At 54.6% G+C, this 23,030-nt stretch overlaps 2 protein-coding genes across 7 annotated transcripts in view; one reads left to right on the top strand and one right to left on the bottom strand.

The window, feature by feature from the left end:
* Positions 1-19,553, top strand: part of LAMB3 (laminin subunit beta 3) — a 62,619-nt gene extending 43,066 nt beyond the window's left edge. For all 5 annotated transcript variants that reach the window (XM_040446329.1, XM_040446325.1, XM_040446326.1 and 2 more), the window contains 17 exons: positions 1,365-1,428; positions 1,832-2,025; positions 3,905-4,025; positions 4,785-4,973; positions 6,379-6,534; positions 6,901-7,097; positions 7,441-7,552; positions 8,417-8,795; positions 10,020-10,180; positions 10,288-10,508; positions 10,791-10,988; positions 11,347-11,491; positions 14,930-15,137; positions 15,572-15,713; positions 16,103-16,279; positions 17,013-17,166; positions 19,044-19,553. In XM_040446329.1, the coding sequence (XP_040302263.1) occupies positions 1,365-1,428; positions 1,832-2,025; positions 3,905-4,025; positions 4,785-4,973; positions 6,379-6,534; positions 6,901-7,097; positions 7,441-7,552; positions 8,417-8,795; positions 10,020-10,180; positions 10,288-10,508; positions 10,791-10,988; positions 11,347-11,491; positions 14,930-15,137; positions 15,572-15,713; positions 16,103-16,279; positions 17,013-17,166; positions 19,044-19,180 (2,955 nt within the window). In that variant the 3' untranslated portion in view covers positions 19,181-19,553. The remainder of the gene's footprint in view (positions 1-1,364; positions 1,429-1,831; positions 2,026-3,904; positions 4,026-4,784; positions 4,974-6,378; positions 6,535-6,900; positions 7,098-7,440; positions 7,553-8,416; positions 8,796-10,019; positions 10,181-10,287; positions 10,509-10,790; positions 10,989-11,346; positions 11,492-14,929; positions 15,138-15,571; positions 15,714-16,102; positions 16,280-17,012; positions 17,167-19,043) is intronic.
* Positions 19,554-20,478: 925 nt separating this feature from the next.
* CAMK1G (calcium/calmodulin dependent protein kinase IG) overlaps positions 20,479-23,030 on the bottom strand; it is a 29,203-nt gene continuing 26,651 nt past the window's right edge. For both annotated transcript variants that reach the window (XM_040446331.1, XM_040446332.1), the window contains 4 exons: positions 22,837-22,924; positions 22,176-22,600; positions 21,540-21,662; positions 20,479-21,387 (listed from right to left, as the gene is read on the bottom strand). In XM_040446331.1, coding sequence (XP_040302265.1) covers positions 21,572-21,662; positions 22,176-22,600; positions 22,837-22,924 — 604 coding nt within the window. In that variant the 3' untranslated portion in view covers positions 20,479-21,387; positions 21,540-21,571. The remainder of the gene's footprint in view (positions 21,388-21,539; positions 21,663-22,175; positions 22,601-22,836; positions 22,925-23,030) is intronic.

Here is a 23,030-nt window from a genome sequence, read left to right as displayed (position 1 = left end):
AATCCAACCGTGCCCTCTTCCCCTCTTCCATAGCCACCGCTCCATCTCGTTGGCACAGTCCCCACGGTGGAGAGGGTAAAATTGACTCTGCTTCAGTGCAAGGACTTTGAGATGGTTGTTAGGTTCACGTGAGCAAAGTACACACATTTAATTTGATCTCTGGTTTCACCTTGGTAAAGTTTCACACCAGAATGAGCTTTCTCAGTTTAATCCCTCTGCCTCTCCCTTGGGGAAATTCAGGTAGAAGCCGGGGCTCTGTGTCACCAGAATTTAGCCCTGAGCTGGAACGGAGAAACTGCTTCTAGAAACAGCTCAGAACTTTCTCCCCAACTAGACTCCTCTCACCTGGGGTCAGATTCTCGCATTTCTTTCGTGACTGCCTTTCCTCTCACCACCCAGCAGCTGCCGCTGGAGGGCTGCTGTGTTCTCTGTCCTTCCTTCTCTGGTTCAGGCTCCAGCAGCCTTCAGAGCTGTTCTCCTGGGCACCCAGTGCTCAGAGTGCTGCCCTCCCTGTGGGCGGTGCCTTGTTCCTTCCCCGGAGCAAGTCCTCCTGGGTTACAGCAGACCCCATCTGCTTGTTAACCACACTCCGGAGACTCCAGATCCGAACACAGGGCTTTTTCCTGATTCGTGGAAGGTTGATATGAAAACTCTGGAATATGCAGATGAATTCCCATACAATGAATGGGGTTTTTTTGTTTTTTTTTTGTTTTTGTTTTGTCTTGTTTTGTTTTTTTTAGACACACACACACACACACACACACACACACGTGAATGAGCAGGGGAGGGGCAGAGGGTAGGAGAGAACCTTAAGAAGGCTCAACGATCAACGTGGAGCCCGATGCAGGGCTTGATCTCACAAACCTCAACATCATGACCTGAGGTGAAATCGAATCTGACACTCAACCCAGGTGACCCTGAATGGTTTTTATTAAAGAGGAAAAGCATAGTTAAAATTGGGGTTGTCTAGAGTGTGGTTACCACATCCATGAATCCTTGGGCCCTGGACCTTCTCATTCATCCTAGGTGTCTGGAAAATTAATATTCCCTAAACCCTCATGTGCACATTGTATATCTCACCATTATTTTTGACCCAAGGAAATCAGGAAATTCTTGGGATATCTGTATTTTTAAATGGAGAGGTGTGGTTGTCTACACACACACACACACACACACACATTTAGGGCCCAGTGGCCATCTGGCTCCCTCAGTGCAGCTGGCAGCCCTCACATCCATGGTCTACTCAGGTTCGAGGTGAGAAGGGCCTCAGAGAAGTCTGATGGGGGTGCAACATTGGTGGAAAGGGGCGTTGGGGGCACCCCATTTACCTCTTCCACAGGCCTTCCCTTTCCGTCTCTCTGTAGGTTCAACTTAACATCATGGATTTAGCATCTGGGATTCCAGCAACTCAAAGTCAAAAAATTCAAGGTCAGTGTGGTAACTTCTCCCCACTGCGGGTGGGGAACAAAACTTGGAACTTGGGACTTGCCATGGTTGGTTGGTTGGAACTTGGGACATAGAAATTGCCTGGTCTTTCCTATTTCTGTCAATATGGTTGGATTTAATACTCACCCTGCTTATTCCATCAGGCTCTGTGGTAGACTCAGGAGGCCTGGGTTGGAGTGCAGGGGTCTTTCCTGCTGGGGAGGGTTGAGGGCTGAGGAGGATGGCCCCTCATATAACCAACCTTATGGAGGCAGGGAAGACCAGATGGTGAGATCAGAATTTCTTTCCTTATCTGTCCTGCCCTAGGAGACTATTTGCCTCTAACTTCCTTTCTTCATTTTCCCTTCCCCAATCCCCTCCCTCTGTGTTGTTTTCCCCCTCTCAGAGCTGGGGGAAATCACAAACTTGAGAATCAACTTCACCAGGCTGGCCCCTGTGCCCCAGAGAGGCTACCACGCCCCCAGCGCCTACTATGCAGTGTCCCAGTTGCGTCTACAGGGGAGCTGCTTCTGTCATGGCCACGCTGACCGCTGTGCCCCTAAGCCTGGAGCCTCTTCCAGCCCCTCTACCGCTGTGCAGGTGACAGCCCTGGGTGGGAAGGGCTGAGGGGAGAGAGCAAGACCAAAGCAGACTGAGGACATTCTTGGGGCGCCTATAAAACAAGGAGGGCACTGAATTTAAAACTTGGGTATTTAACCTTTTAGCAACACTGAAAAAGAGTCTAATTATTATTTCAAAGATCAGAATTTTGTAGCACTTCTTTAAGCCTGCCTTATGGTTTGTAATGGTTTGTTTTTCAGTTACACATAAGCAAATCTGTGGGTCTTGCCTGGCGCTTAAGATGATGCTGCTTAATCCTGGCTACACGTTTTAACTTCCTGGGGAGCTAAAAAAAAAAAAAAGAAAGTGCCCAGACCTCCATCCTCAGATACTCCAAGTTTATTATCGGTTTTTAAAGCTCCCAGGTGATTCTCAGCACTGCCAGGGTGGAGAGCCACTGGTTTGGGGACTCTAGAGTCCCATCTAGTGGTGAGATACAGGGAAGGTGAGAGAGAACAGAGTCTAACGTGGATGCTAAAAGTACCCCAGACCATCTGACTAATGAGTCAGATGGATGCATCAGGGATGGGAGAGGGAAGCTCCAACTTCACCAGCAACCCTGGGGGGTTTGCTGTGAAACCACACACGGGAAGCATCCGTAGAGTGACAACTTTGCGCTCAGAAGCAGAAGAAGCTGTCATTTCTATTCTTTGGAGCTTCAGCTCTTCTACTAACGTATGGGAGCTCATTTACCCTAGTGATGGAGGGGCACTAAGAAATCACGTAGAAGGGCCTAGAGGGAAATACAGGTGAAAAGAGCTCTGGCCAGCTGCATCCTTCCCACTTCTGGGCCAGCCTCTACCCAGGGCTGCAGAGTTGGCCAGAGGGGACACCAGCTCTAGGAATGTGTCATCTATTAGGGCCTGGAGACAAATGAGCAGAACCCAGGCAGAACAGGATTGCTGATAGATGAGGAATACAATATGCTGTGGGATGTAGGGGCGGGATAGGGCACACCAGCCCCAGGGGCTCTCAACTCTGGCTGCACAGTGGAATCACCACTTTAAAAAGTACCAATGCCTGGGCCTTGTCCTTGAGATCTGGATCGAGTTGGGCCTGGCAATGGTAGTTCTTAAAAAGCTTCCCACGTGATTCTGGAGTTGCACCCAGGGTTGAGATCCACGGAATTAGGGGAACCAGGGAGGCCTGGGGAAGAAGGTGCCATTCTAGCTGGCAGGATCTTACCAGAGAAAGAAGGGAATACCAAGCAGGAAGAAAAACATCAGTAAAGGCTAAGAGGTGGGGGAAAGCAGGGCTTGGACAGGACGCGGCTGGAGGTTCAGCTTGGCTGTACTGTTCCGAGTGGGAAATAAAGATGAAGCAGACATGGTAGGAGTCTTTAATGCCAGGCTGAGGGTGTGGGGCTTAATTTGGAAGACAATGAGCACACAATAGCTATTCTATTTTTATATCTTAATAAGTCTGGTAACAATTCATCATAGCAGTCCCATTAGACAATCAGTCGCAGTCAAAGATTGCTGGAATATAAATCTGCAGAGGGTCCACAAGCTTCCAGAACCATCGTTTACCAGTAAGGGTGTCTGGGAACCTTCCAGGTGCTGCTTTGGACTGGGCATCACGGGGATGTTCAAGGGCAAAGAATGAGCTTTTTAAATACCTAGTAAGAATAGGAGGGCAGGTACATGCATCTGAGCATGTGCGCACACACACACACACACACACACACCAGCACACAAGCGGGCAGCTGAGAGTGTCACTGGAGCCGAGTGAAGTCTGGAGGGGGTGGGGTCTGAGCTGGACCCTGAGTTGTGGTGGGGGTGGGGTGGGTAGAGGGCAGGTCCATTTCTGGGACATCCCTCTGATGATTATTCCTGATGGCTGGTGGCCCCTTTTCCAGGTCCACGATATCTGTGTCTGTCAACACAACACCGCCGGCCCCAATTGTGAACGCTGTGCGCCCTTCTACAACAATCGGCCCTGGAGACCTGCAGATGACCAGGACCCCCATGAGTGCCAACGTATGGTCCAGAACTCACCTCCTCCCCTGTAGTGACTGGCTGGGGTGCTGGCCCCTCTGGGCCTCAATGATCTCACCTGGGACACAGGGAGAGTCTATTCTTTATTATTTAAGTTTAACCTTAATTGCACCCCTGCAATGTAAGCTCTCCTTGCTCTGTGCGGATGGAGAGAGTTTAGGTTGCACCTGCCCTCTGCCTCCCCAGACTTTTTCCTCAGCCAGGCCTGAAGAGACCAAGGCTGGTCCTTGCTTCTCATGCCACATGGCTTCATGGTAACCTCAGATCCTCTATCTTCTGTGTCCTCCACTGGTCTTGTCCTGTGTAGGACTTATCTGGTTCCCTGCTTCACAGGAGCCCCTGCAGTCAGGGCCTTTCTCTGCACAAGGGAGGGAAAGAAGGATCCCCAGCCCAGAGAGAGGCAGTGGCCCAGGAGGAGATCCGCGGTGGCAGTCGGGGTGGGGAGGTGGGGTTGGGGTGGACCATTCAAAGGTCTCTCTCTCTGGCCCAACGCAGACATTATTCTCAGGTGAGTCTCCACATTGGGAGTTAAGAGGCCTGAATTCTTACCCTGCTCTGCTTTCTTACTGGCCATATAACCTTAAATAAGTCACACAAGGCTCCTCGGGCCTCAGTTTCCCCATTTCCTGAACCTGAACATCTTGCAGAGTTGCAAGAGATGCTAGTGCATTAGCATGGCATATGCTTTGTGGATGGTGGTGGTGCTGGCCTACGGTCAGCCCTGGGAATGTCCTTTTGCAGCGTGCGACTGCAATGGGCACTCTGAGACCTGTCACTTCGACCCAGCTGTGTTCGCCGCTAGCCAGGGGGCGCACGGAGGTGTGTGTGACGACTGCCGGGACCACACCGAGGGCAAGAACTGTGAGCGGTGTCAGCTGCACTATTTCCGCAACCGGCGTCCTGGAGCTCCCATTCAAGAGACCTGTATCCGTGAGTAGGGGCTCTGGGGACCTAGCATATCATCTGCCTATTACTCCCCATCCTCTCTAGGTACGACGGAGCACGTGTCCCTGGGGACACACAAGCCCTCAGGAAGCGTGAAGACTTTGTTGTTTGCCAGTACTTGTGGGGAGTTGTTTTAACTTAGCTGGGCACGTCTAAGCAAATCACTTTACCTCTCTGGACCATCAATCCATCAGTCAATCAATCATTATGTAGCCCTGATTTTTTTTAATTAAAAAAATTGCTTAATGTTCATTTATTTTTGAGAGAGAGGGACAGAGCGTAAACAGGGGAGGGGCAGAGAGAGGGAGACACAGAATGTGAAGCAGCTCTAGGCTCCGAGCTGTCAGTACACAGCTCGATGCAGGGCTCGAACTCACAAACTGCGAGATCATGACCTGAGTGGAAGTCAGATGCTTAACCAACTGAGCCACCCAGGCGCCCCTACGTAGCCCTTATTTTGGACACAGGAGGGACAAAAGTAAATATAAGATATAGTTCCTGCTGTCGAGAAACACACACACTGTTTGGCAATGTAAATCATACCTGGAAAAGGCAGAATAAGTACTTCGTCCGTATACATGCTATTGCCTTTACCATGTTGTATTGAGGTTTGCTCCATGTTTTTCCATGTCCCCCAATATCGAGAACTCCTCCATGGCAAAGGTTGTGTCTCATATCCTTGGGCCCTCCTGCAATGACAGGCACATGGCTGGTGCTGAGGAAATGTTTGGTGAATGAGCATATGCACCGAACTCCCAGGAGTGACTTAGCACGTTCACAGGGGCCAGTGAGTTTGTACATGAGAGAGAGCAAAATGGACTGAAGCAATCTGAGTCAGGAGGGGTTAATCACCAGACTTTTTAGACGAAGGAAGAATCTGCATTCTGAAAGGCTTGCCGAGAGGCCTAGGTGTGGGAGTTGAAGAAAGCTAGTTCACTTCCTGTTGATATTATTTATGGAAAGAGTTGACTTCTGTTTCCTGCAGTTGCTTGCTGTGTGGCCTTGAGTAACCTCAGGGTTATCCTGAGGATTTCATAAGGCAACATGCATGCGTGCACGGCTCAGCGCTTGGCATATAGTAGTCGTTCGGCAAACAACGACAATAAAAACTTCTATAGTACTTAACGTGTGCCAAGCGCTGTTCTACCCGCCTTTCATTTACTCAGTTGTTTCTGACAGGAAACCCATGAGCGTTGTATAATTATCCCCATTTTACAGATGGGGAAACTGAGGCACCGGGGGCTCAAGTAACTTGACTAAGGTTGTAAGGTTGTAAGCCAGTACGTGCTGGAATAAAGGTTTGAACCAGGCAGTCTGGCTTCTACAGTCTGCTCTGAACTTTCTGTTTTTCTTCTTTCTTCTTGCTGTGGTGGCTGCTTCTGTCTCTCAGCCTGCGAGTGTGATCCCGATGGGGCAGTGCCGGGCGTTCCCTGCGACCCAGTGACTGGGCAGTGCGTGTGCAAGGAGCATGTGCAGGGGGAGCGCTGTGACCTGTGCAAGCCGGGATTTACAGGACTCACCTATGCTAACCCACAGGGCTGCCACCGTGAGTAGGGAGGACCCAGTCTGGGATATCACGGGGAAGATTGCACCGGCCACCAGAGTCGTGAGTGCCTCTCTGTGGTGTGTGCCGGATGCTGTGCCATGGGCCTCCAGCAGGTGGCAGCACAGGCCCAGGTTAGAAGGTGGGACTGAGTCGGCCCGGAGGGAGATGGAGGAGATGGAGGGTGGGTGGCCAAGCTGCCAGGTGCCAGGGAGGAAAGTGCAGTGGCCTCGTGAGTCGGGCAGGCAGGTTCTCTGGAAAGAACGATGCTGCCTGGTTCTTTTCCCGGGTTGGGTTGTCTCCCTGATGTGTGTCCCCTAGGGGTGCATTTTGGTTGTCTTGTGAGCTCAGTTCCCCTCCCTCCTGCAGGCTGTGACTGCAACATCCTGGGGTCTCGTCGGGACATGCCGTGTGATGAGGAGAGCGGGCACTGCCTGTGTCTGCCCCACGTGGTGGGCCCCAAATGTGACCAGTGCGCTCCCTACCACTGGAAGCTGGCCAGCGGTCGGGGCTGTGAGCCGTGTGCCTGTGACCCTCACAACTCCCTCAGCCCCCAGTGCAACCAGGTACGAGGAGGAAAGGGGTCTTGCCCACCAGCCTCTGCCTCCCCCCAGCGCTGCCCTTCTGGTCTTTCCGAAGTCAGACTGGTCTGGTTCTGTCCCCATCCTCTCTCCCTCTGTGACTCTGAGGCTTCTGCAATGCCAGATTCGTCACACCTTCTGTAGGGCCGTTCAGGGGCCTTGCCTTCAGAGCTTGTCTTTGAATGGGAGCCATTGTTTTGGGGGGCACACTCGCTCTGTAGGCAGTCCCGGGCTCTGTGTGCTGACCAGGGATCTGGCACACGGCCCCCGATTCCAGGGCAAGGCCAGGCCTGCGAGGGAGGTCCCCTCACAATGCTCTCCCTCACAGTTCACAGGGCAGTGCCCCTGTCGAGAAGGGTTCGGTGGCCTGACCTGCGACGCTGCAGCCCTCCGCCAGTGTCCTGACCGGACCTATGGAGACACAGGCACAGGATGCCGTGGTGGGTGCTTCCTGAGAGGCACGATGCTGAGGCAATGGGAGCAGGGGGGGCGGGGGTGGTGCTTGGGCGGGCTCCTGGTGGAGGGCCGGTGGGTGGGTCTGTGGTTGGGGAGGACATCTCATACTGGACAGGTGGTGTGGGTCCTGGCAGCTCTGTGAGAGCACAGGTTCCCCACAACTGCTCCAGCCAGCCAGCCCACTTAGCCTCCCAACCCCAGGGCCGGCTGACGTCAGGCCGCCCCCCTGCCTCCACGACAGGAGGGTTGCTTTGCCCCCCACTTCCCCGAGAAAGCATTTCCCAGAAGCCCTCCCCGGGGCAGGGGCAGGAAGGGGAGAGGTTCCCTCCTAGATGGAGAAAGTGAGTCTTGAGGGAAAGGTCTAAATTTCCCTAGAGTCAGTTTGACAAGTAGCCACAAGAGTATGGGACTTGGAGCGCCCAGACCCAACTCTGGTCTCCGCGTGGCCTCTGTCCTGCCGAGTGACTTGGTGTGGGTTGTTTTCGCCAAGGCCTCAGTTTCCTGCGGGCACATTGTACTTAACAGCTCTGTGCCTTGTTGCTTCATCTCTACAAATGGGAAAATAAGGGAGGTTAACTCTATCACAGAGTGGCTGCGAAGTTAAAGCGAGTTCATGTGTGAGTGGGTGAGTGTCTGACTTAGAGCTGTGCCTGGCGCACAGTAGGTGCTAAATTAAGGGCTTGCTTTCGTTGCTTGCATTGCCCTGATTTTATTCTGGCCTTGGCGGTCTATTATTCTAAGCCACGTAGACAGGCCCTGAAGATAGGCCTCCGCTTCAGGCTCTCCCCACAAGGTGCCTTTATCTTCCTGACCCCCCGACCTTGACCATCATTTTTTCCCCGCCTTAGCCTGTGACTGTGACTTCCGGGGAACAGAGGGCCCAGGCTGTGACAAGGCCTCGGGCCGCTGCCTCTGCCGCCCTGGCTTGACCGGACCCCGCTGTGACCAATGCCAACGAGGTTACTGTGACCGCTATCCAGTGTGTGTGGCCTGCCACCCTTGCTTCCAGAGCTACGATGCTGACCTCCGGGGGCAGGCCTTGCGCCTCAGCGGCCTGCACAATGCCACTGCCAGCCTGTGGCCAGGGCTGGGTCTGGAGGATCCTGGCCTGACTGCCCGGATCATGGGTGCAAAGAGCAAGATGGAGCAGATCCAAGCAATTCTCGCCAGTGCCTCGGTCACCGAGCAGGAGGTGTCCCAGGTGGCCAATGCCATTTTCTCCATCAGGTAATTCCCCTTTCCCTGCCAAACACTTGGAGGAATTACATCACACGGGTTCACATAAGTGGCACACACTGGTCCTTCTTTCCACTGTACAGCCCTTTACAGTTTACAGAGCATTTTCACATATGCTCTTTTTTTGAACTGTTGCAACACTCCTATGAGGTTGGGGTGGTGGGTGTTATTACTTGCATTTTGCAGATGGGGAAACAGGCACAGATAGGGGATGTGACAGAGTCACGTGGCCACTGAGGGGCAGAGCTGGGACTCAGAGTGCAGGCAAGAGCCCCAGGGCTCTTTCAAGTAAGTCCCCGGTGCTGCCTGTGGGAGAGAGTCAGCTCTCTGGATTAGTCACCCTGGTGCAGGGCATTGGAGAGGCAGGGGCTCTAAAAATAACTTGTGTTTGCCTTTGGAATGGGAGCGGTCCCACCCACACCTCCTTCCTACCAGCAGGGGTGTCTTCTTGTAAGGTTCGGTTCTGGAAGTTTCTATAATTAGTTTGCATTCCCCAAGCACTAGTTGACTTTCTCAGTGCCCAGAGCCATCCAGGTGTGTGATTGACCTAAGTCTCAAAATTCAGTAGTGAGTCCATAGGTATTTGGTAGACTGGAAATGCAGGTATGGAAAGATGTTCTATGCCAGAGCAAAGCCCGTAGGTGAAGGATGCAAAGCTTGCGGGGGTCGGCGACGGGGGGGGGGGGGGGGAGTTTGTGGTTGGTAGACCAGCCAAGGAGATGGGGAAAGAGGAATCTCTGAAAACTCAATGGTTGTGCGCCAGGGCTGATGGATCCTGACCCCCTTTGGGTGGAGATGACCAGTGGGTCGCGGCTACAGGTGCTCATGGGAGGCATGGTCTGTAGAGAAGAGACTTGGGAGCCCAGCAAGCAGGCAATACAGGTGGTACAGGCGGTGGCTGAAGCCAGCCTGCAGCGAGCTGGGGAGAAACGGGTTAGGGTGATGCTCCTCGTGGAAGCCTGCTATGGAGGTGGCGCAGGCTCAGGAAGGTTGAAGCACACAGGTCAGGGAAGGAGAGTTTCCTGCGATCTGCCTGCCGAGGGACAGGGGTGGGGGGCAGGTTGTGCTGGCTCTCCAGCAGATCCCTCCTCAGCCTGCAGGGTCTGCATTCTGTTGCCTTTTTCCTGACTCAGAGAGGTTTCTCCGAGGGGCTGCCGGGTTCTGGGGAGGCAGCCTCCTTCCCACATCTTAGCCAAAGCTCTTCTCCCGTCTCAGGCGGACTCTCCAGGGCCTGCAGCCTGATCTGGCCCTAGAGGAGGAGACCTTGTCCCTCCCGGGAGACCTGGAGAATCTGGACAGAAGCTTCAATCGCCTGCTCATTATATATCAGAGCAAGAAGGAACAGTTTGAAAGGATAAGCAGTACGGATCCTTTAGGTATGCGTGGCCACGCCACACCGCACCTGGGCTCCGCTCTTGCTTGCCCTCCGTCTCCCGGCCTCCAGGGCCAGCGGCGGCTCAGTTCTCCCCTCGTCTTCCTACAGGGGCCTTCCGGGTGCTGACTGCAGCCTACCAGCGGTCCTCCCAGGCTGCTCAGCAGGTCTCCGACGGCTCCCACCTGCTCCTCCAGCTCAGGGACAGCCGGAGAGAGGCAGAGAGGCTGGAGGGGCAGGTGGGAGGAGGAACGGGAGCCGGAGGTCCCCAGCTCGCAGCTCTGAGCCTGGGGATGGCTTCCTTGCCTGATCTGATGCCCACCATCAACAAGGTGACTCATGGCATGGAGCCCCACTTCTTGGATCTCCCTGCTTCAGTCTGTCACACGCCAACTGCTGCCATACTTTTCCTACGAGGGCACTGTGACCCTACCCTACTCCCCCACCCATCCCAATCTTTGGCCCCTCACGGTGTGCTCAGTGGTTGCCAAGGAAACAAGTTTCTGGTGCCTGGTTGCTATGGAGATGTCTGGCGGTTTGTTTCTTGGGTGTGGGACAGGGGTGGTTGTTGAAGAGCCTTGGGTACCCTCTTTGACATCTCCTTCTCTCCACAGCTCTGTGGGGGCTCCAGGCAGACGGCCTGTACCCCAGGAGCGTGCCCTGGAGAGCTGTGTCCCCGAGACAACGGCACGGCCTGTGGCTCTCACTGCAGAGGCGTCCTCCCCAAAGCGGGTGGGGCCTTCCAGACTGCGGGCCAGGTGGCCAGGCAGCTGCAGGATTTCAACACCCAGCTCCAGCAGACCAGGCAGATGGTGGGTGCAGCCAAGGTGGGGTGGGCACATGTAGAGAAAGGTGAAGGGGATGGGATCCCTGGGGCAGGTCAGTTTTTATTTCACAGCCAGGAGACAAAAGCCCAGGGATGTTAGGTGACTTGTCTGAGGCCCCACAGCAAGAGAGACGTAGAGTTTGGGGCCAATGTTCTGAGGGTTTTGTTTTGTTGTGTTGTGTTTTCTACCTGACTCTACATCATTTTTTCCAGAGCCAAACCAGGTTAGCAACAAATGTTTCCCTGGTAGATATAGGGTAGCGGGTGTCCACAGAATCCCTGAGGGCTGCTGCGAGGCTCTCCTGGGGCCTTGATCGCTGCTGACCCATAGCGTGTGTTGGTAGATCAGGGCAGCAGAGGAGGCCGCCTCGAAGGTGCAGTCAGATGCTCAGCGCCTGGAGACCCAGGTGAGCGCCAGCCGCTCCCAGATGGAGGAAGATGTCAGACGCACACGACGCCTCATCCAGCAGGTCCGAGACTTCCTGTCAGGTGAGCCTGGCCCTTTCTCTCCTTCGGCCTGAGAGGGCCCTAGACCCTCCATTCCCTGTCCCTGACACAGCAGCTGGCTGCCTCCTTCCCTGGCCTCCAGGCCACCTGGGCCAGGTGCCCACCACTCGCCTGGATGGCTGCCACAGCCCTTCACTTATTCTCCCTCCCCCACCCCTGCTCCCTTACAGTTCACTCTCAACAGAACAACCTAAAACATCTTTGAAAAAATGCTTCAAATCCCTCACTGGCTTCCCCTCATTCTTGGAGTTACTGTGGCCTCTGCTCACCTCCCGGGTGTGGCCGTGTCTTCACTGCTTTGCTCACTGCCCATCCTTGAACAGGCTGGCTCTTATCCACCTCAGAGACTTACACTTGCTCTTTCTCTGCCTGGAATGCTCTTTCCAAGGCTGCTGATTCTATTCCTTATGGTCTCAATTTAAATATCATCTCCCTAGAGGCGCTTTCCTGACCACCCCATCTGGTACCCACTCCCAATCCCCCCAACCCCCACCACCGCTCCCAGCGTCTGACCTTCATTGCTTTGCTCTGAGCCTGTGGTTGTTGAATTCATTCGTCTCGGGATGCACTGTCTGTCTGTCCACTAGACTCTAAACTGCAGGAGGGCAGGGACGGCTGCCTGTCTTATTCACTGTGTCACTGGCGCCCCGCATGAGGCCAGACACAGAAAAGCACCCGGTGTCGGTTGAATGAATAAATGAACCAGATCCCCTCTGTTGGTGCCCTGGGAGTGGAAAGATTCCTGGATAGCACTCAGGAAACCTGTGACTTTGAGCAGGTTGCTTTTCTCTTTGCCTCACCTTTCACTTCTGCGAGCTGGGATGGTAGTATTTCACGTTGATTCTGGGGATCTAGTAACTGATGTAAAGTGTGCTTTGAAAAATTAAAGTTGCCTCAGGAATATGAGTTGATATTATTAGAGTTCTGTTCCCTGCCAGGGAATTTGCTTGGCTGGGAGCCCAGTTAATATGAGCTGAGGGCTTGGTGTTACAACAGGCCTCTTCGTGCTACTCTTGCAATGCCTTTGCTCCAAACAGGCAGGTTGGAGAGAGGCAGGGAGGATCTGTTGGGAGCCATGGCTTGCCTGAGGTCAGGCTGGAGTCAGACTCCCAGGGAACCCCAGAATGGGAGAGAGTGGTTGTAGGGAAATGGTGCTCAAGAAACATGGACAGGGGTGCCTGGGTGGCTCAGTCGGTAACTAGCCTCCGACTTCAGCTCAGATCGTGATCTCATGGTTCATGAGTTTGAGCCCCTGGCTCTCTGCTCTCAGCACAGAACCTGCTTCAGATCCTCTGTCTCCCTCTCTTTCTGCCCCTCCCCTGCTCACACTCTCTTTGTCTCTCTCAAAAATAAATAAACATTAAAAAAAAAAGAAACCTGGACAAAGGGGCAGGCCAAAATTTGGGGTTCAGACTCATAGATAAGATCTTCCCCCAAGCCAAGCCCAGTGAAGGCTGAATGGTGTCAGCCCTGGCTAGGGGGTAGGAAGTCTCTCTTTGGGGTGTAGCCTGGGCTCACATGAACAAGCAGGGAGTCACTGGGCTGAGGGGACCCTTTTGTTTTCTATGTTATACGTGTGCCTCAGGTCAAGTCCTTTGACAGGATCAGGGGCAAGGAGAAGGTGCAGGATGTGGGAAAGCCTGCACCTGTGAAGGGCCCAGGACAGTTCTCACAGTGCCCATGGGGATGGGTTTTGGCCTCTAGAGTACTGTGTAGGAGGTGCAGGTACCAGTGGCTGCTGCGCACAGGGTCGGTGCGTGGGGTGTGTGGAAGGGCCCTGGAGGAAGGAGGACCCGTGGTCTTTCCCAGGTTTTCAAATGGAATTAACAAAAATAGCTCCGGCTTACTGAGTTCTTACTAAGTGCCTGGCACTGGTCTAAGTGCCTCCTAGGTGTTGCGTTATTTAATCGTGACTGCCTACCACTTTGTAGCAGGGGACTCCAGGCACAGGGAGGTTAAGTAACCTGCCTAAGAGCATCCAGCTTGGAGGGAATGTGGGTGGGATTCTTCTCATTCTTTGTCCACACTGTAGGTTGCTGTACTGTTAAACACACACGCACACACACACACACACACACACACACACACAGTTTTGTTAATATTTTTCTTCCTGGATTGCTCCCCTGTCCCACCTCTCTTGACCTGGCTCATTCCTACTCCCCCTATAAGAATCCTTTAGATGGCCCATTCTCCAGGAGCCCCCCTGACCACCCCCTCACCGGACCCATCAGATGTGGTTAGGCGCTCCTCCAGTGGCTGTCTGAGCTCCCTGTGCTCAACCTCATCACTCAGGCTGGCCTTCCTTGTTATGTGTTTGTCTGTCCCACTAGGCTTTGAGCTCTGTAAGGATAGGGACTGAGTCTGATTTGATTTGCGGTCTCAGTCGCCCACATTCTGGCCCCAAGCCCCAGGACAAAGCATCTGGGTGGGCAGGTGCCCCCTCTCCTACCACGTCTGAACCTGGAATGTGTACAAGTGAAAGGGAGACATAGGGAGGAGATAGTACTTCTACGTCTGACCTTATTCTCTGACTCAGAGTTGGTTGTAAGACCCTTGCTGATTGAGTGTTTCATTTCGTCCCTTCGGGTTGAGGATCCTTATTTCCATTTCACAGATCTGGAAACTGAGCTTAGAGAAGCCATTTGACTTGTCCCAGTTTGCTTGAATAGTAAAGGAGAGGCCTGGGTCTGGAGGGCCTTTAGTCATTCATTCACTCTGCAAACACCAAGTGCCTCCAGGGGCCAGGCACCACGGCAGGGGCCAGGGATACGGATGACGCCCAGGCACCGCCATCGTGGAGCTTCTAGTGGGGTAACAGACAGAAAACCAGAGACATGAGTTAAGGGTTCGGCATGTGGGAGGCAATAGATGCTAGGGAGAAAGATAAAGCAGAGAAGGAGGATAAGGGGCATTGGCACAGGTGAAGGTTGCAACTCTAGATCGGATGGCCAGGGGCGGCCTCCCCGAGAAGGTGACATTTGAGCAAAGACCTGGCAATCTTTCTCTGCCTTTGCAAAAATGAGCACTCTGGCCTGAGGAGGGGCGCGTGGAAGGGGTCTCACTGCCAAGGAAGCAGTCAGTTCCAGTTGCTGGCCGCTCTCCCCAGTCTAGGGCTGATTATGTTTGTGCTCCAGGCATTGTGCTGTACCAGCTGGCTGGCACCACCTCCTTCTCTCCAGCCTGCAGCTTCCTGTGGCACCAGACACGGAGCTGCCACAGCTGTGTCCACAATCATCCTCCTGCAGCGTTCCCGGAAACCGAGAATGGGCACCCGAGTGCGCCTGAGAGGGCGCAGCAGCTCCGCGGGCGGCCGGGGCCGAGATGTCACCGTGGCGCTTCCCATGGCGTTGCTCGGCCCGGAGAAGCCTCTCATTTTGGGGGGCTAGACTCCCCCGGTCTGATGGACGGCTTGTCTTCCAGACCCTGACACTGATGCAGCCACCATCCAGGAGGTCAGTGAGGCCGTGCTGGCCCTGTGGCTGCCCACGGACTCCGCCACCGTCCTGCGGAAGATGAATGAGATCCAGGCCATCGCAGCCAGGCTACCCAATGTGGACCTGGTGCTGTCGCAGACCAAGAAGGACATTGCTCGGGCTCGCAGGCTCCAGGTTGAGGCTGAGCAGGCCAGGTATGGCCCTGGGCCCTGAGCTTCTCCCTGCCCAGGGTTGGCCTGCTGCTTTGCTCCCCAACTCCTTTGGTTGCGGGAAGAGGGAAGAGAATCTGTACATATCAGAGGGGTGCAGAGGGCTGGGGGACAGGAGGGGTGCTTGCCGTGGTGGGGGGGATGGTGAGGTGATAAACAGGATCCACGGGAAACTTTACTCGCGTGACCCTGTCTTCCACATTGGAAACTGTGCCCGAAGGGTATCTCGGACATAACACCCACATTGATACCACGCCTGCTTGGCGGGGCCTTGGGATGGAAAAGCTACTGAATTAATCTTCCCTGATTAGCTGGGAAGGATGTTCTCTTGAACTACTGCACGAGTTGAGCCACACATCTATTCATTCACTGTTGCTCACTCCTTCTCTCTCCGCTCTCCTCCGCTCCTCGGTCCCCAGGAGCCGAGCCCACGTGGTGGAGGGCCAGGTGGAGGATGTGGTGGGGAACCTGCGTCAGGGCACAGTGGCACTGCAGGAGGCTCAGGACACCATGCAAGGCACCAGCCGCTCCCTTCGGCTTATCCAGGAAAGGGTTGCTGAGGTGACGTGGTGTGGCTTTCTCCCCCCGTGTTTGAGAATGAAGAGACAGTTTCAGGCACAAGGGCTAGAAAGTGCCAGAAAGTGACTTGGATGGGGACCTAGAGAGGGAGGACTATGAGCTCTGGGCCCAGCTTTGAGCCCTTGGTTTTCTGGTCCTGTGGCTGGGTGCAGACGGCCAGGGGTGGGCTCTGGGCTGCAGTGGGGGCGGGGGGCAGCTGAGCTGGAGAGGGAGGGGCCCGGATGTCAGGGGGCAGATAGAGGATCGGCAGGGGGACAACAGCGGTATCCTGGTTGGAGAGAGTTTTTGCTGCCTGATGAGTCGGGCAGGGGGAGGACGAGGCCCCCGCTTGTGAGACCCACCACAACCCAGGTGTCCCTTTCCCCACAAAGGTTCAGCAGGTGCTGGGGCCAGCGGAAAGACTGGTGGCCGGCATGACGGAGCAGCTGGGTGACTTCCGGGCACGGATGGAGGCGCTCCGCCTGCAGGCTAGGCAGCAGCGGGCACAGGCAGCTCAGGCCCAGCAGCTCGCGGAAGGCGCTGAACAGCAGGCGCTGAGCGCCCAGGAGGTACGAGCAGACAGACTTCATCCTAGGCAGCACAGCCAGGGTGAGGGTCCTCAGCAGGAGAGGACTCTGTACGCTTTGTGAGACCCTGGGTTCGAAAGCAATTCCAACATGTTATTCTAGAATCGTCAGAAAGGGCTTCAGGACTCTACCTCGGGCCACCTCTGGGGAGCTGGTCAGGGGTGTTGTGAATGATCTACCCAGTCCCTCCCCATTTACAGATGTACAGGTAACTTTGTCCAGGCCCAAAGCTCACCTACAAAGCAGGTCTGTTGGTACCCAGTCCAGAACTTGTCCCCTTTGTGGCTACCCAGCCCAGAGAGGCAGTCTTGACTTAGCCTAACCTGGGTCCCACCATTGTTGGAATTATGTCAGAGAGGTGATCAGAGAGCCTCTGGTCTGGGTCTCCAGCATACCAGGAACTTTGGCTCTCATGGTCCCAGTATAGTGGCAGGCAGCCAAATATGCTGCTACATGACAAGTAAGTGCCTGGCACCGTGCAGGAAGTTAGGCAGGAAATGACAGGAGCTCAGGTGGAGGGAGGGAAATACAGAAGGAATTTAAGGTATAGTTTGTGGCCTAGGGATTTTCCTGGGCAAAAGCAACCCTCTGGGGAGTGTCAGGAGGCACCTCGTGCCCGTGTGTTAATCTGGATGGTATCGAGACCTTTAGCCAAAGGTCTTTAGAACTTTGGGTGGCGGTGATGGTGACACTGAGATTGTTCCATGTTTTTCAGGGATTTGAGAGAATAAAGCAAAAATATGCTGAATTGAAGGACCAGTTGGGTCGTAGCCCCATGCTGGGGGAGCAGGGAAGCCGGATCCTGAGCATCAAGACAGAAGCAGAGGAGTTATTTGGGGAGACCATGGAGATGATGGACAGGATGAAAGGTGAGGGTTCCGTCCCGGGGCTCGGACTCCCGGGCATCCCAGGAGGCTGGTCCCAACCCCAGGTCTCTGAGGCCCACCCTTGTCAGAGCGAGCAGTGCTAAGGGGGCGAGACCAGAAGGGAGTCCTGAGCACCTGGGAATATGAGGCACAGTGATGGGGCTGTGGGGAATGCAGAGATGCTCACAAGACCTGTCCTGCCCTCCAGATGTGGGTCACGCGTCTACCAACCGGAAAAGGCCAGGTGGTAGCAATGGAACAAGCATTTACCTGTCTGTAGGAATTTGCTTTTTTTTAATTTTTTTTTTTTTAACATTTATACATTTTTGAGAGACAGAGAGAGACAGAGCATGAGTGGGGGAAGGGCCGAGAGAGAGGGAGACACAGAATCCGAAACAGGCTCTGGCTCCGAGCTGTCCACACAGATCCTGACGCGGGGTTCCAACCCACAAACCTTTATTTATTTATTTATTTTTGAATTTTTTTTTTAACATTTATTTATTTTTGAGACAGAGAGAGACAGAGCATGAACGGGGGAGGGTCAGAGAGAGAGAGGGAGACACAGAATCTGAAACAGGCTCCAGGCTCTGAGCGGTCAGCACAGAGCCCGATGCAGGGCTTGAACTCATGGACCGGACTGTGAGATCATGACCTGAGCTGAGGTCGGACGCTCAACCGACTGAGCCACCCAGGCGCTCCAACCCACAAACCTTTAGATTATGAACTGAGCCTAAGTCGGATGCTTAACCTACTGAGCCACCCGGGCACCTCAGGAATTTACTTTTAATTGCAGGATTTGGGGGAAGATCATGCATAGGGGCCTCCTGGGGGAGGGGACCAGGGAACATAATAGCAGCTGCTAAAATTTCAATACTTGGTCAACCCAAAGGTCCATATGGGTGCCCACTGACTGACTGGCATCCCAGTAATGCCCCTGTTACACTCTCCTGGTGGGATCTCACCCGGCGGGTGGTGTTCAGTGGTGGCTACTATATCCTCAGAAAGGATGTTGACAAAGCCTGCACGTATCAGAGGGAGGGTGAGCAGGGCTGGGAGTTAGAGAAGCGTCCATAATTGTATCGGATGAAAAATGGGTGAAGGAGCTAGGGAGATTTGATCTGAGAAGACATGGCCTCAGACATTTGAACGACTTCCATGTGGGAGACAGAGCAAATATATTCCCACACCCCTAGGAGACAGACCTGGGACAACCGGCTGGGGGCCAGAAGTGGTCAGACTCTGGCTTCATGAGAAGCCTTTTTTAACAGCTAGAGCTGCCTGACGTTGGAACCCTGTGAGGCAGTGCACCCCCTCCTTATTCCTGGAAAAGTTCAGGCTGATGCTGGGTGCCAGCTCTCAGGAGTGTGGTGGAGGGGCCTCTTTCCTAGGGTGACAGTGACAGGAGGGACAGGCTGTCCTCCACATCCTCCGCAGGATCTGGTGGCGGCATGGGGAACAGACCTGGCGGGAGGACTAGATTTATCTGGGGTGGTATTTGGGGGAGGGAAAGCGCGGAGGAATCCTGGTCCCCCAGCCAGCGCTTTTGCCATGGTGCCCACTTGAGGACCATTAGTGGGATGGCAGTGTCTGAGTCCAATAGTGGTAGGTTGGTAATCTCGGTGCCAGTGGCCTCCCTCACGAGTCTGGGACAACTGCTCTGCCTAGAGCAGAGGGGGAGACTAGGGGATTTCTGGGTCTGGTTTCTCTAGAGTAGGGTACGGGTGGAGAGCCATGAGGCTGGAGAGAACTTGCCTTAGTGACCAGGCTCCCCCACAGGTGACTTCACCTGTGGCTGCTGCCAAGCGGGTGGGAAGAGAAGGGTTTGGGGTCTTTGGGTATCTCACCAGCGCCTCCTCCCCTTGCTGTTCCACCTGCCTCAGACATGGAGTTGGAGCTGCTTCGGGGGAGCCAGGCCATCGAGCTTCGCTCGGCAGACCTGACGGGGCTGGAGAAGCACGTGGAACAGATCCGCGACCACATCAATGGGCGTGTGCTCTACTATGCCACCTGTAAGTGACGTGCCGGCTTCCAGCCCCTGGCCCTGCCCGTCTGCCCTCTTTACTTCTGGAGGACAGACTGGGTTGGAATGCTTTCCAGCTCCAGGAGACTTTTATACAGCCGAAAGCACAGCGTGGTCCACCCCTGGTGTGCAGCTGTTAAGATTGTTCTGGGCTGCAGCTGAGCCAGAGATGATGGGAAATTACATTTGAGAGACAGAGAGGGTGGAGGCGGGCCGTGCCTTTGTGACTGGGAGCTCTCAAGTGCAGGGAGCTTGACTGGGCAGCGTGCATGCCCTTCATCCTCCACTGAGGCTGAGTCCTGGACGGACCCAAAATCTTAACAAAAAGTGATGTACAAACTAAAAGCCCAATAAAAATCTTTGGAAAGAAGTCTGGAGGTTGAAAGAGTTTCAGAAAATGGCCTCCCCATTAAGTAAATCTCTGTCACTTGTGTCTGTCCCACACTTGGGGTTCCTGGGTGCTCCCCTGCTCAAGCCCAAGGCCTGGTGGTGTAGGAAGCATAGGCTGCCCCACTTTGCTCAGTACAGCTTGCTCATCACCCAAACTTAGGGTGACTGGACCCCTTTGCCCCAGGACCCAGTGGATCCCTTCCTTGAGAGACCACCAAGTATTTTCATCTTTGAGCAGCGATCCAGTTTCTCATTTACAGATGAGGAAATAGAAATCCAGAGAAGGGAAGTATTGTGTCCAAATTCACCCAGCTCCAGAGGCAGAACCTGTGTCTCTTGGGATCTCAAAGAGAAGTTGCAAATGGATGACGGGTAACTGCGTGTGTGTGGCACATATGGAAAAGGCGTGACGTGAGTGTACTAACCACAGCCCGTGCAATGTGCTAGGCGTTTTACCTACATTAACTTTTTGACTATTATTAATCACGTTAATTCCTTATTGAGCACTGTGCGAGAGACATCATGTGCATTATCTTGTGATGTAGGTGCTGTTCCCATTTGACAAGTGAGGAAACCAAGGCACAGGCTGTGTAACCCCCCCAAGGTCACAGATGAGGCAGAGGGCAGGGCAGAGCTGGGTTTTAAATTCATGATCGTCTACCACAGTCATTAGGAGAATGGATGCTGGAGCCTGACGGCTCGGGCTCGCACAGACCCTACCCCGGGGGTCGTTCTGAGGAGTCAATGAGTCAGTGCGTGAAACTCCTGTCATTAAGTACCTGGCATACCTTATGCTCCCCGTCTGCATCAGCCACCCCCCTGCCAGACCCCAGGCTCTCCACCCGGCACGGGCTCAGAAGTCCCAGAGCCACTGCTGACTTTGAGAAGAACCACATGAAGCCTCGTAGAGAAAAATATGTCCGTTTTATTGAGCACAACACCGAGCATGAAGCTGGAGGGGACGGGGTACAAGAAAACTAGGGAGGGACAAGAATAAGGTCCCCGATTTCCAGGGAGAGAAAGAAGAGCAGAAGCAGGATGAGAATTAACCATCTGAAATGAAAACCGTCAACTTGCAATTTGTACTTCATTGGGTGTGGGTGGGGCGTCTCGGTCAGGATAAGGATTCCTCGCAGTACCTAATCATTGATTTCTTTCTTTTTCATCTTGGAGGCTGTGGGGCTGCTTTGGGCCTGGGGCAGGGAGGGAGGTGGTTCAGAAGTGAGCCGGGGGCAGGCTGGCCGCGTCTCAGCCCGGTTGGAGCTAATCCTAAAGCCAAGGATGGGAACTTGAGAGCTCACGGGTGGCCCACAGAGCTGACTGTCATTCATGCAGATGATGGGCAAGCGACTACATTAATGAGCCCATTCTGGCCGTGAGGACGAAGGCCTGGCAGGCAGGAGCGAGTGTGTGCTGAGCGGGAGTCTGGGTCGATGCTCCATATGGCTTTGCTTGGAGAAGGTGACACAGCCTGGCCAGCCCATTAAGCTTTTCATCACAAACAACACAGACCCGGGCAAGAGCTACCTAGTACACTGCACGGAGCCACGGCACGCAGGGTGTGGGGGCGCAGAGCAGGCAGGTCAGGGAGACCTGGAAACGGGTGGATGCCGCCCTCCTGCCCACGGCTTCAACGAGGCCTCCGCGCCTCGGGGCTCACCGCTGGGCCTTCCGTGAGGGTCTGCCCCGGGCGGCAGCGTGCTGCTTCCGACCCTAAACCACTCCTGCCAGGCCCTGCTCCACTTGCTCCGCCTTCCTCCCTGCTGCAGGGTGGATGCCGGGTTTGGAAGGGTAGAGAAGAGATGACAACTCTCCTGCAGAGGAAATGGGTTCAGGGTGGGGGTGGGCCTGCCGCTTCCGGTGCCCCTCAGACCCCTTCATTCAGACCCTGTGCTGGGGCTCTCCTTCCGGGCCAGAAACCCTCCCCGAGCCCCCCGCCCTGGCCTCCCACCTCTGGTCGCCTCACCTGAAAATTGACACAGGCGTGGACTCCGGGGATCACATGATGAGACAGACTCCAGTCTGCCCCGCCCGGCAGTGGGAACTGCCGCTGGCTTTAACCGGCACCATGACCTCTGATTTGTAGTTCCTGGAAAGCAAACGAGGCAGCAGGCTGTGAAGTATTTGTGGAAGCAAGAAGATCTGGGTGGTTCCCCGTGACCGTGGCATCCACTCAGCCCTCCCTTTATCAGGTTTGGAAAGTACAAGCCCTTGCCGAAAAGACCAAGATGACAACGAAGCTCCCCTCCTCCCCCAACACAGCGGTTCTGGAAAGTCAAGGGATCTAGTGTGCATCACTCACACGTGCCCAGTTTTCTGCAGGCATTTATAATTCCTGTTGCTTCGCTAAACTTTTAAGTACCTTTGTGAGGCAGGCTGAGCAGGTGGGTAGGATTTTACAGATGAGCAAACCAGAAACAGACACGTTGCCTGATCTGTCAGCAGCCACACAGCTAGTGGGAGGGACAGGACTGGAGGCACTTCCCTTGACCCCTGATCCAGAGCTCTTCCCACCCTGCAGAGCCTCCTCCTTCTGGTCAGTGTCTTTCAGTCCCTTTGCCTGAGCAGGGCTAGGCCTCTGTCTTTGGCTGAAAATACGTACTGTTTTCTGTTAGCTTTTTTGAGGAGTGTGGGTTCGGAGCAGTAAGAGGACTTCTCTTTACTCCCGATGCTCAGGCAACTAGAACAGCAGCCACAGGGCCCAGCGGCCAGGGGCCCCTGCTGCATGGGCACCAGGCTGCTGCTGATGCGGAGCGAGCCATTGACCAGGCAGTTGAGGGACCTGCCACCGGGCGCAGCGGTCCGGGGGCGGTGCTGGCAGGGCAGCCGGGGCAGGGCAGGAAGTGCGCCACTCTGGTCCAGGGCAGGTGCCTCGGTGATGGTGAGCTCAGAGGAGCTGGGTCTGGAGGCTTCTGAGGCCTGAGTGACGGGAGGCCTGTTCTCCACCTCTGGGTGGATGCCTGGGCTGTGCAAGTTCATGTGCAGCTTCCTCATGTGATGCACCACAGCTGCTGCATTGAAGGCTTGCTGAGGAGACACAAGAGCAGCCTCTGGCCACCTCTGCTCCCAGAGGGCTGGAGGGCTCACACTTTCCCTTTGCCCTGTGGCCTCTTGAAACTTGCCCACTTCTCATTTCAGAGAGGGTCCAGGGAGCTCCAGCGTCTGCTAGGAAGCCCCAAGGACAGACCCTCCACCAGCCCTGCCCCAGCTCAGCCTCCAGTGGCCCAGAAGAGCCTGCTACCTCCCCAGAAAGGGCGACCTACCCTCCACTTGCTCTTGGCGAAGTTCTTCTGGATCTGGAGACTGACTGATGGGTAGATGTCCCGGTGGAGGGCTGTGTTTCCATTGATCCTGTAGATATAGAAGGGACACCTGGCTAGTGGGTGATTATGGGACTCATCCAGGAGCTGGGCAGGGAGCTGTGCATGCAGGTCCTAGTTGAGTGAACTCAGAAGAA

The sequence above is a fragment of the Herpailurus yagouaroundi genome, unplaced genomic scaffold (assembly GCF_014898765.1).
Source record: "Herpailurus yagouaroundi ecotype Mexico unplaced genomic scaffold, PumYag 195, whole genome shotgun sequence".
In the NCBI taxonomy this organism is placed as follows: domain Eukaryota; kingdom Metazoa; phylum Chordata; class Mammalia; order Carnivora; family Felidae; genus Herpailurus; species Herpailurus yagouaroundi.
This window is presented reverse-complemented; position numbering and strand designations above follow the sequence as displayed.